Raw genomic sequence first — 13,103 nt, 5'->3', positions numbered from 1 at the left:
CTATTACACAGTGCTGGTATAGGTAGAAGGAATGTAACCTGTATTTGCTAGTACCTGCTATGTCCCAGGTATTGTCTAGAACTTGTCATAAACTTAAGTTAATCCTCATAGAAAACCTTATGAAGTAGGTGATAGTACTGTCTTTCTTTTTCAAGTAACTGAGGTGCAGAGAGGTTAAACAGTATAACTGAATCACTCCCCTAATAAGTAGAAAGCCAAGATTCAAACTTAGGTCGCTTTGACTTCAGAGCCCATGATTTTCCCTGCATACTGTGGCATGTTGTCACTGGACCATTAAAGGTAGTAGAGCTGGAGAATGACATGATTCGAATGATGCTTTAGCAGAATGGTAATAAAGATAAATGAGGGGAAGAGACTTCATTTTTAGCTTTCTGGTTTTTAATTCTGTTGGTTTTGTTAATGCTAGTTTTTTGCAGGAGAAAAATGCCTTGTTTAAAGTCAACTTTTTAATTGCATCTTTCTGAAGTATCCTTTATGTTAATTGCTTCTCAAAGTATTTACCTTATTACTTTTGTAGATTTGATAATGGGCTGCATTAAAAGTAAAGAGAACAAAAGTCCAGCCATTAAATATACATCAGAAAACACTCCAGAACCTGTCAATACAAGTGTCAGCCATTATGGAGCAGAGCACACTGCAGCGACACCATCGTCTTCAGCAAAGGGAACATCTGTTAATTTTAGCAGTCTTTCCATGACACCATTTGGAGGATCCTCAGGGGTGACACCTTTTGGAGGAGCATCTTCCTCATTCTCAGTGGTGCCAAGTTCATATCCTGCTGGTTTAACAGGTGAGATTTAAATGGACAGTTCCGTTGTCAGCTTGAGAATGTGACCTTGGGCAATACATACATAAGGTTTGCCTGCTGTAAGAAAAATAACTTAATGGGGGACTTTTTAAATAAGTTTATGTGAAAATTGAAGTCTCTAGCTAAAAATTAAAGCCTTATTATATACATGAACATCATTCTGGGAAATTTGGTGATAATGTGATGGTAATGATGTTCTGAGTTACACCATTAATATTTCATTAATTCATTTTTCAAATAATTGAGTGCCTAATCTGTGGTTGGCATTGGGGATATAAAGATTTAAAACAATGTGAAGTACAGCATAGGGAATATAGTCAGTAATATTGTAATAATTATATAGTGTGTCAGATGGGTACTAGACTTATTGGGGTGACCACTTTGTGAGATATAGAAATGTCTAATCACTATGTTGTATACCTGAAACTAATATAATATTGTATATCAAATGTAATTAAAAAATAAATTTAAAAAAATATACCCCTCCCTCAAGAATGTTATAATTTCTCAGGATTGTAAAGTATTATTTACTATTAAAATATTATAGTAATTCATAAATGTTAATTAAATGGCAATGTGATAGTGATAATACAGTTTTTCTATTAGGTACTACTGATTTTAAAAAAATCTTGAGACTCAGTTTAAATGATTTTCTTTTTCAGTCACAGATAATAAGCAGGAGAGCCCAGATTTAATGACCTATTCCAGAACTCCATTTATTATTTATATCATAATATCCTTTCAGAGAACAAGAAGTGACAGCTGACAACCTTTAATGGAACCAGAAATACTCTAAAAAAGTAGTCAGAGACTTTAAAAAGAGAGAGAGTTCTTTTATAAAAGGTCCCATGTCAGGATGGTTTTCCCTTGAGTAACAAAACACAACTGGTTTAAAAAGGCAGGATGAGCTCCAGGAGTCCTTGATTCAGCAGTTCCTTGATGTCATCAACAACTCAAGTTTCTTTGATCTCTTTCTTGCAGCCCTTGGAGTGTCCACTTTATCTTTAGACTTGACAAAACAGCTGCCAGCATCAAATTGAGCAACATGTGGCCATACTAACCAACAATGGGGACAAAAGAGAAATCTCTTCTACAAGCATGGACTGTAAATTTGTCCCTTTAGTCTGCTCACTTCTTGACCAATAATAATGCACAGAGGAATGTCATATACTAATTCTATTACACTGTTCATTTGGGGAGTTATGGACCTCAAAGAGTCAATTACAATCTTAACTCCAACCCCCTAACTCTAAATACTTAGTAATAGATGCCCTTGATGGTATTTCTCAGTCATCAGCAAAAGTTTAAATTTTCAGGATTCTATATTTGGGAAAGATATTAATCCCAAATGGTTAAAGTAAATATTATGCTTTAAGACACACTTTAGTTACCTGAAGCAGTTTATGTGAAATAGTCTGTTCACAGGTATTCATTTATTAATAAATAGGGAGTGTCTGCCAGGTATAGTTATCAGCAAGAAAAACAAGGTTTCTGCTCTAATGGAGTTTACATTAGAGTGAGGGTTGGACAATAATGATATAAACAGCTAAGCAGTATGATTAATGGTTCTTAAGTGCTATGAACGAACTAACCAGTAGATTGGTGAAGGCCCTTTAGATCAGGGGTTGGCAATCTGTGGCTCACGAGCCACATGCGGCTCTTTGGGTACATTCCGTCTCAAAAGCTTGTCAACCCCTGGAAGAGCCAATCCTGTCCCTCACAACAATTTAAAAATTATTTGAGAGCCATAAAGATATTTTTATATAATCACCATTATGTGAATAATATCCTTTAAAAAATTTATAAATGAAACTATGATCGTTTTATTTTCATTTTCAATTTTCTTCAGAACCTGTGGCTCGCGAGCCGCAGTTTGCTGACCCCTGGCGGCTCTTTCATCTCAAAATTTGCCAACCCCTGCTTTAGATGATCCAGGAAAGGCAACTTGAGAAGAAATTATTTGAGCTGAGGTTTGGTTAATGGGAATGACTTAAACATAGGCAGAACTGGGAAAAGAGCTTTTTGGGGACCAAGAATAACAAATACAAAGTTAGGAGGTACAGATGGACTTGGCAGTTTTTGAGGACTAGTCAGGAGGTCAGTATAGGCAACGGGTAGAATTGTATGATGTGGGATTGAAGAGTCAGGATTACTCAGGACCTCATAGACTCTGGTAAGAAGTTTAGGTTTTATTCAAAGTCAAAAAGATGCCATTGAAGAGATATTAGTAAAGGATTTGCATGATTGAATTTCATTAAAAAAAAACAAACCCAACTCATTCTGGCAGCTGTGTGGAGAGCGGATGTAGGGAAGCTGATACAGAAATAGGTCAGGAGGCTACTACTCTCAGTAGACCGAACAGTCCCAGTGAAAGACAGCAAGAACTTGGATTAGGGTGGCAGCAGTAGAAATGGAAAAGAAAGTAGATATTTTAGAGGTAGAACTGACAGTACTGGTCATGGGTTGGCTTGAGCACCTGATTGGTTGGTAGTGCCATTGGCTTAGGTAGGCAAGACTTAGATAACAGGTTAGAGGAGAAAAATCAACACCTTTGTTTTGTAGTATGTAATATGTTTTAAATGCTTGTTAGACATTCAAGTAGAGATGTCAGATAGGTAGTTAATATATGACTGGAACTCGTAGAAGCCAGATAAATGAGATAATCTGTTTTATTCTTTCTTTTGTGTGCCGATAATAGTTTGGCTGTTTAAGTGTGCTAATCTCTTAAGTATCTACACACATTGCTATATATGACACAGTTATTTTGGAATTTGTAATTCCTATCAGCCATACCATTTAATTTCTAAGAAAAACATGTTTTTATATTTGAATGTTAAACATAATAAATTGTCTTAGTAAAACCCTAGTTATTACTGTTAATGATTATGATTAGTCTTAAGAATAAAATGTTCGCTCATTATTTATAAGAAGTTTAGACAGTGTTAGTAGTTTATGCTTTTTCTGTTAAAGAATTGATTTGAACATTGACTGGCTTCCAAGCCAGAGATGTTGCTACTATGAATCAAAATTAAATTTGTTTCTCTGGGTCTGCAGAATTTTAGAATTTGTAGAGTATAGTACTTGCATAGAAGGTCTTAAGAGAGCATCTTGTTAACTTGAAAATGCCAACTGCCCAAATCTCCAACTTTTAAAAATAGATTCTGGAAACTAGGAAAAAAACAATGCTTAAGTCTTTTTTGCTGGCAGTGGTTTTTTATTTTTCTTTTGTTAATTTATCTATATAATTTACCTTGGTCTTTTTTCCTCCAATAGGTGGTGTTACTATATTTGTGGCCTTATATGATTATGAAGCTAGAACTACAGAAGACCTTTCATTTAAGAAGGGTGAAAGATTTCAAATAATTAACAATACGTAAGTGTTGTGAATGAGAAATACTGACAGTAACCTACTCTTTACACTGAAACCATTAGCTAGTTCAGGGGTCGGCAAACTGCCACTCGCGAGCCACATGCAGCTCTTTGGGTACGTTCCGTCTCAAAAGTTTGCCAACCCCTAGAAGAGCCAATCCTGTCCCTCACAACAATTTAAAAATTATTCGAGAGCCATAAATATATTTTTACATAATCACCATTATGTGAATAATATCCTTTAAAATTTTTATACATGAAGCTATGATAGTTTTATTTTCATTTTCAATCTTACTTCAGAGCCACATGTACGTAACCAAAGAGCCGCATGTGGCTCGCAAGCCGCAGTTTGCTGACCCCTGGCGGCTCTTCTGTTTCAAAAGTTTGCCAACCCCTGAGCTAGTTGCTGATTCAGAGATGAGCGTGGCGGGGCATGGATCTCTGCCTACTACTGGGTTGGATGATGCCTTTGGTTTCTTTAGACACGTGGCAGAATACTACTGATGTAGCCAGAAGTTACTTCTACAAATTGTGTTTCCGTGGTTCTGCCATAAACAGAGATTTAAGAATGAAGACTGAGGGAGTATAAGTAAGTAACATTACTTAAAAAAAAGATCTTTATAAAGAAAATTCTGTTTATCTGAGTACTAGATGATTTAAAGATCTTATCTCTTTCTCTTAAAAAAAAAAAAGTAAAAGGCTAAAGAATCCCTGCAATATCAAATTGACTAAATTAAGTTGCTTTTTCCTTATGTGACTCTTAGACTTTTTGTCATTTAGTGACGCACCATAGCAAATTCAATGCTCATTATGGAAAATAGATCCCATAATTTCATTAGGCACAGCAACCACTTTGTATCTTCTCAAAATATATATTTATGGTCTCCTTGCTTCCAGTCATGTTTCCTTCCATTCTTATTTCCATTTGCTGCCAGTTATTGTTCCAGAACAAAATATGTTCATGTCTCTCTGTTTTAAAACGCTTCAGTAGCTACCAGTTGCCATCAAGATAAGGAAAAACAACAATAGTAGGCATCATTCATCGAGCTTCTTCCCGTTTCTTACTCCACTGCCCAACCATCTTGAATTACTTGCAGTTTTCTGAATACACTGGTTTCTCACCTTTTCCATGCCTTCACACATACAACTTCTTTTTTCTGGAATGTGATTTCTTGTCTCCCCATTTTTTCCCCTTTACCTGGCCAACTGAACTCATCCTTCAAAATGTATATTCGTATGTCCTTTCTCTAGGAAGCCTTTCTTGACATTCTTCCTCTCCCACCTGGCCCAGTTCCACCTCCTGCTGGATTAAGTATCTTTCTTACATGTTGACAGTAACCTGTGCAAACCTCAGTAATAGCTGCCATCCCAATTTTGAATTATAATTTATCACATGTTTATCATTCTTTTAGACAAGTGGTTCTCGACCTGAGGCAAAAACGCCCAGGGGGTATTTGGCAATGTCTGGTGACATTTTTGGTTGTTACAGCAAGGGTGCTGCTACTGTGATCTAGTGGGTAGAGGCCAGGGATACTGCTCAGCATCCTGCAATGCACAGGACAGCCCCCGCCACTCCCCGCCCCCACCAGATAATTATGTAGCCTAAGGTGTCAATAGTGCCAAGGTTGAGAAATTCTGCTCTAAACTGTGTTTCTTGAGGGTAAGGACTGTCTTTTTACCCTGTTTCCAGCACACCTGTCATAAAATCTGTCACTTAAAAGGTATTCAGTAAATATTTGAATCAATCAGTGAATGGTTAGCAGGATCAAATGCAAAATATTCAGTTTGTGTATCTGAAAGCACTTAATATATACCAGGAAACTACAAACCAAGAGTTTGTAAATACTTGAATTACGAAAGGATTTTCACTTCATTTTCTAGAAAGCAAATGCACCTCAAGCATTTATAAAATTTTAATTTAGATAAAGTATTATCAGTACTTCTCTCTGGTAAAGCAAAACAAATTTAAATTTTTAGTAGCGGAATCCATATATATCTCCCTCATTAGAGACTGATAATATTTGCTCCTTTCACATTAATTTTAGAAAAGTCAAGCCTTATGTATTACAAACTACATATAGTTCATATGTTCTAAATTGCTTTTAGTCTTATTTGGATATTTAGGATAACATTTTTTATATATACTTTATTTTGCATATACTTTATTCCAATAATAAATTTTTTTACTGTTATTGCCCATTGGTAATATTTTGGCCAATATAACAGGAGCTCTAGGGTATCCTGATTTTTTTCCTAAAATGACTAAAAAGGAACATTATAGTTTTATGCATTGTTTAAAAGAAAAGCATTTTGGGCCAGCCAAGTGGCGTGTTGGTTAAGAGTTGGCTTGGGACACCAGCTCTGAGCAGCAGGGCTCCAGTTCGGATCCCACATGAGGGCCAGTGACGCTGTGCCCTCTACAGCTAGGATAGTGAACAACAGCTTGACCTGGAGCTGGGCTGCCCTGAGTCGCCGGCGATGGTGTAGGCTGCAGGGGAGCTGCAATGGACTGCCATAAGCTACCCTGAGTGGCTGGCAGCCAGCTTGAGCAGCCAGCAGCTGGTGTGAACTGCCAAGAGCCGTGGTGAGTGGCTATCCAGTGGCCAGCAACTGATCTGCCTCACCCAGGAAGAGCACAATAATGATACCAACATGGGCCAGTGAAGCGACGTCCTCCACAACTGGACTGAAGAACAAAAGGACAGTGGCTTGTCTGTTCCCCTCCCCCAATTCCCCAATAAAATCTTTTAAAAAAAGAAAAGAAAAAAACAAAAGCATTTAAGGCCGGCTGAGTGGCTCAGTTAGTTAAGAGCTTGCTCAAGAGTGCGAGCTATGAGCAACAAGGTCGCTGGTTCGATTCCCAGCCCGAGCCGAGCTGCCGCTGAGCTGCCAACAGGTGGCAGGATGGCTCAGCTAAAAAAAATAAATAACAACAAACAAATAAAAGCATTTGGCAATAAAAAAAGAATGAACTACTGATACATGGAGCAAAATAAATGAACCTTGAAAAAAGTATGCTAAGTGAAAGAAGCCAGTCAAAAAGGCCATGTATTGTATGATTCCATTTATATGAAATGTCCGCAATAGGTACAGAAAGCAGATTAATGGTTGGCAATGGTGGGGGTAGGAGGGGGGGTGGGGAGTGGCTGTTAATGGGTATGGGTTTTTTTTTTGAGGGTGATGAAAATGTTCTAAAATTGATTGTGGTAGTGGTTGCACAACTCTGAATATAGTAAAACCCACTAAATTGTACATCTTAAATGGGGGGATTTTATGGTATGTAAATTATACCTCATATAAAGCTTTTAAAAAAGAAAACAGTCAAAACGAAGTAATTTGAAAGATTTACCTCCTGTCAGTATAGTTTATTGTCCTAGATTGAAAAAGTTATGTAAAAATGATCTTATAACTAAAATTAAAGGATAATTTTTTTGTTTGGTGTGGAGCAGAAATGCAGTTGTGCTTTTGCTTAGTCGTATTTCCTTAATTCATAAAATCTGTTTTTTAGTATACCTTGAGTTTGATTTTTAATCAAATTAATGCATAAATATAAAATGGAAGAAATATCTCCTGTCTTGCTTCAGATACAAGACCTGGCTTGGTGGCGCCGTGAGCCGTAGTCTCCCTGTGGTGATTGTTGTTTTATGTGTTGCAGGGAAGGAGACTGGTGGGAAGCAAGATCGATTGCTACAGGAAAGAATGGCTACATCCCTAGCAATTATGTAGCCCCTGCAGATTCCATTCAGGCAGAAGAGTATGGTGCTACTTCATATTTTATTAATTGTTTTCATTTTTAAAATGTTTTAATGCACATTCTACTTAGCCACAACTTTACACACACAATTACATATCAGTCTTAATAAAACTAATGTATCATATTAACAGAGGATGTTACTTGAAAATTAATAATTAATGCCATAGTATTCACTTAACAGTAGAATCATAAATCTGCATTAATACTACGTTATGCCTTTATCGTTCCACTTTAAAAAATTTGTATTAACCCTTTTTGTATTCTGCATACTTACTTCAAAAATTTATCCTCTGATAGTATTATATCAATGTTAATTTCTTGATTTAGGTGCTTGCTCCTCTGTAAGAGAGTATCCTTGTCTCTTAGGAAGTATTTAGGGATAATGATTCAGCGTATTTGCAACTTACTCAATCAGTTCAGAAAATAATATACACGCACACCTACACATACATACACAGGGAAAGCCAGACTGTGACAAAGCAAAATGTTACCAGTTGGGAAACCTGGGTAGAGGGTATATGGGAGTTCTGTCTGCTATTCTTGCAACTTTTACAAAGTTCAAGTTCACCTTCAATGACATATTACTTTTAGATCAAACCAAGTTTATCTGTGACCCATAAGTGCAACTTTGTTTTCACATACTTAACACAGTATGTTGGATGTAATAGGTATTCTGTCAATGATTGTTTGCTTTTATTGATGATATGTAATTTGTCCCATAGCTCTGTTCTGCTTAGGCACTTGTTACTTTCTGTTTGTCTTTTTATCTTTTTTCTCTGCTGTTTTGTGAGCTCCTCTACAACAGAAACTGTCATTTTATTCACAGAACTGTATTAAACTAATTTAGAGTTCCTAATAATTTGGATATGGTTTACTTGCATCCTGCTGAATACAGATGATCACACTGTTGCCTGAGAACCACTTTTATTTTTCCATCTGTCACTGACTGAAAGGTTCTGTTTGTCATTGTTGCTTTTCCTTCTCCATTTACTACCATTCCAGTGTTCCAGTGACTGTCAGGTGGAGTTTAAGAGACATGTTGAGTAGTCAATACATGGAGATACTGTGACAGAAATACTTCTAACAGTAATATTTATAACATTCCTATTTAGTAAAGAGCCTTGGTTGTGTTTTACTATATATTTTTAAGCTATGTTCTATAGCTGTGCTTTTTCATCCTCTCTATCCCACTCCATTCTTATTAATACTTACATATAATTTTTCTTACCTTTATACCTCTCTAACTCAGAACACTATTCTTTTTTTCCAGATGGTATTTTGGCAAAATGGGGAGAAAAGATGCTGAAAGATTACTTCTGAATCCTGGGAATCAACGAGGTATTTTCTTAGTAAGAGAGAGTGAAACTACTAAAGGTATAAATATTGTTATGTTAATATAAGTATAAACATTTTCTTAGGCACCACTTTGAGAAAGATAAAATAAAAGGTTTCATTCCCTCCTCCTCCCACCAGGTGCTTATTCTCTCTCTATTCGTGACTGGGATGAAGTAAAGGGTGACAATGTGAAACACTACAAAATTAGGAAACTTGACAATGGTGGATACTATATCACAACCAGAGCACCATTTGAGACTCTGCAGAAATTGGTAAAACACTACACAGGTATGCGACTATTTCAAAGGTGAAAATTGTTTCCTCATGTTCTATTTATAAGGACATAATCCAAGTTTCATGTCTCTTAAGGTTTAGCACGCTACTTTATACACAGTATGTTCTCACTAGATGTCTGTTATAGTCTAGTTTTTAAATGAGGAATTGGTAATACTTATTACCTGAATTGGATTCTTGGATGATGTGTTAAAACCAGATTATCATCATTTGAGTCCCTATTTAGGGACACTTAAGTAGATAAAGCTGTTTAAAAGCTACATCAGATGTCTTTTTGGTTTACCTTCCCCTGCATGGGCTGGGCTATATAAGACTTCTTAAGAATAAATCCAAATGAGATTTATTTATTAAATAAAATAAATCCAATGAAGATACATTTTTCTTTTCCTGGAAAATTAACTTGTAGCAATTATAGACATTCTTCAGACTTTCAAGGGCCTTTGAAAGGTATTCAATACTAAAGTCTTCTGTCTCAAAATTTTTCATTGCCAATTGGATACATGAATGTATCTTCAATTCTTTAAATGATTAATACTAGGAGAGAGGAAGTTTCCATGGCAATTTTTTCTTCAGTGACAGCTAGCTGCAAACCGAGTCTGTCAAGTCAGCCACCAATGTTGACATTGATCAAATATGTTGCCAAGCAGTGGCATCAGTTGTAATTGTACTTGTTAGAATGTGGGTTTTTGTGGTTCCTTGTTGAAAATGGGAGGGAACTTGTCTTATTCACAGTAAGAAAGATTGTATAAGCAGGATTCACAAGGCAAGCGATTATGAATTTGGGATTCCCTGTTTTTGCATCTCCCTGATTTAAAAGTCAGTCCCCTAAATGAAGTTTTTCCTTGATTTTTTGGTATACCTCTTACATTAGTGGTTATTAGAAATAACAATGGTAACATTCTCTTTGTGAAGAAATAAAGCACAGTGGTCAAAAGCAGAACTTTGGAGGCAGCCAGACCTAGGATTTGAATCCCATCTCTATCAGTTAATAACTGGGTGACCTTGAGAAAGTTGTTTAATTTTCCAAGACTCATATGATCTATCCATAAAGTGCTGAATTAGCGCAATGGCTGAGACATAACAAGTATTCAATAAATAATAACTTTTAAAATGTAATTAACAAAATGTTTCATTTCTTTTATATTTTGCTTTATATATACAACTCCCTTTTTGCATTTGTGCTTTTATGAAAAAACTGATAGAACATTATGTTTTTGTTTTGATTTTCTATAGTTTAAACTTCTTAAAATGTACTATATGTACCTTAATTTTTGTAAATTCATTTTACAGTGTAGTTTATTCATTTATCTAGAACACGCTGATGGGTTATGCCATAAGTTAACAACTGTATGTCCAACTGTGAAACCCCAGACTCAAGGTCTAGCAAAAGATGCTTGGGAAATCCCTCGAGAATCTTTGCGACTAGAAGTTAAACTAGGACAAGGATGTTTTGGTGAAGTGTGGATGGGTAAGAAGCCTGAACTATTTTTTTGACATTGTTTAGCCATAGATTAAAATGCCACAATATATGGTAAGCTATGTTGAAATATGTAAGGTAACTACTGTTCATTGAGTTTGGTTTAAATTCTCTTCAAGTGTGGATTAAAATAGTAAAAGTGTTGTTTCTCTAGGAACATGGAATGGAACCACAAAAGTAGCGATCAAAACACTAAAACCAGGTACAATGATGCCAGAAGCTTTTCTTCAAGAGGCTCAGATAATGAAAAAATTAAGACATGATAAACTTGTTCCACTATATGCTGTTGTTTCTGAAGAGCCAATTTACATTGTTACTGAATTTATGTCAAAAGGTATGTGTATATTGGTATCTCTTAGGGTATCCATGTTAATAAATCTTTTTAAAATCAAGTCTTCATTTCTATTTTTATGCGTATAGATTTTTATTGTATAGTGTTTTCTAATTTAAGATTTTAATATAGACATTTGAAAAGAGAAAATATGACATTTCGTTTAACAGAATAGTGTTTTTTTTGCTGTTATTCCAAGGAATAGTACAAAGTTTAAAAGGAAAATAAGGCAGGACGAATTTATTTTGAAAGTAAATAGCCCCTCATTCCATTTGACTAAAGAAAGTGGAGTAGCTAGGAAAGTGAAAAAGAAAAAAAGTACTTGTACAAATTGAATTAAAATATTGCAATCAGAAAGATTTATATAATTAATACTAAAGCAAAGAAATCAGGTAAAGTTAAGTAAATTAATTTTATCTCATTTTAATATAAACATAATCATCATACTCAGGACACCTAAAATAATCATCATATTCAGGACACCTAAAACTTCCTTTTTCTACATTTCTACTATCAACTGAAATGTCTCCCATTCCCCCAAACCCCGGACTCCAAAGTGGGGTCTTCAGTAACAGGGCTGCTTAGGGCCAGGATGAAGAAAAGGGAGGCTGCTCTGCCCTCTTTCTTCCTTTGCTAATGATGCTTTAGGGTAAAACCAGTAAGTCATAGAATATGCTGATAGATTCGTTTTTACCTTTTTAAATTTTATCTACATTATTTAACTTTTTTAATTTATTTTTTTTATTAGTTTCAGGTATACAAAGTAACGTAATAGACATTTAAACCTCTCATAAAGTGATAACCCACCCCCCCCCCAAGCTACTACCCATCTGACATCTTATATATCCATTACAATACCATTGATTGTCTTTCCTGTGTTGTACTCTACATCCCATGACTATATATACCTATATATTTAGTTATAGTTGACGTTCAATATTATTCTACTTCAGCTTCAGGTGTATAGCACATTGATCAGTCATCTACACCGTCTATGATGTGATTCCCCTGATAAGTCCAGTGCCCATCTGGCACCCTACATGATCTTTACAACATTGTTGATTATATTTACCATACTTGATTTAAACTACCAATTTGTATCTCTTAATGCCTTCACCTTTTTCACCCTGCCCCCAAACCCATTCCCATGTATCACCCTGATAGATTTAGTACCCATCTGGCACCATACCTAGCTATTACAATATTATTGATATATTTTTTATGCTATACCCTACATCCCCATGACTACTGTATAACAACCAATTTGTATTTCACCCATCCTTAACTCCCCTCCCATCTTAAAGAAGTCCCTCTAAGATTCCTTGTAATACTGAATTGGTGGTGATGAACTCCTTCAGCTTTTTCTTGTCTGGGAAGTGCTTTATCTGTCCTTCGATTCTAAATTATAGTTTTGCTGGATAGAGATATCTTGGTTGTATGTCGTTGCTTTTCATCACTTTGAATATTTTGTGCCAATCCCTAAGGCCTGCAAAGTTTCTGTTAAGAAATCAGCTGCCAGTCTTATGGGAGCTCCCTTGTAGGTAACCAGCTGCTTTTCTTTTGTTGCTTTTAAGATTCTCTCTTTGTCTTTAACCTTTGGCATTTTAACTGTGATGTATCTTGGTGTGGACCTCTTTGGGTTCAGCTTGTTTGGAACTCTCTGCACTTCCTGGGCTTGTATGTCGATTTCCTTCACCAGGTTAGGGAAGTTTTC

At 35.8% G+C, this 13,103-nt stretch overlaps 1 protein-coding gene across 5 annotated transcripts in view; it reads left to right on the top strand.

The window, feature by feature from the left end:
* Window positions 1-13,103, top strand: part of YES1 (YES proto-oncogene 1, Src family tyrosine kinase) — an 83,986-nt gene that overhangs the window by 51,909 nt on the left and 18,974 nt on the right. For all 5 annotated transcript variants that reach the window (XM_019627200.1, XM_019627198.1, XM_019627199.1 and 2 more), the window contains exons 2-8: window positions 539-811; window positions 4,103-4,202; window positions 7,854-7,952; window positions 9,223-9,326; window positions 9,426-9,575; window positions 10,894-11,049; window positions 11,213-11,392. In XM_019627200.1, coding sequence (XP_019482745.1) covers window positions 547-811; window positions 4,103-4,202; window positions 7,854-7,952; window positions 9,223-9,326; window positions 9,426-9,575; window positions 10,894-11,049; window positions 11,213-11,392 — 1,054 coding nt within the window. In that variant the 5' untranslated portion in view covers window positions 539-546. The remainder of the gene's footprint in view (window positions 1-538; window positions 812-4,102; window positions 4,203-7,853; window positions 7,953-9,222; window positions 9,327-9,425; window positions 9,576-10,893; window positions 11,050-11,212; window positions 11,393-13,103) is intronic.

The sequence above is a fragment of the Hipposideros armiger genome, unplaced genomic scaffold (assembly GCF_001890085.2).
Source record: "Hipposideros armiger isolate ML-2016 unplaced genomic scaffold, ASM189008v1 scaffold_720, whole genome shotgun sequence".
Classification (NCBI taxonomy): domain Eukaryota; kingdom Metazoa; phylum Chordata; class Mammalia; order Chiroptera; family Hipposideridae; genus Hipposideros; species Hipposideros armiger.
The sequence above is the reverse complement of the archived record's forward strand: the minus strand, read 5'-3'. Positions and strand labels throughout refer to the sequence as shown.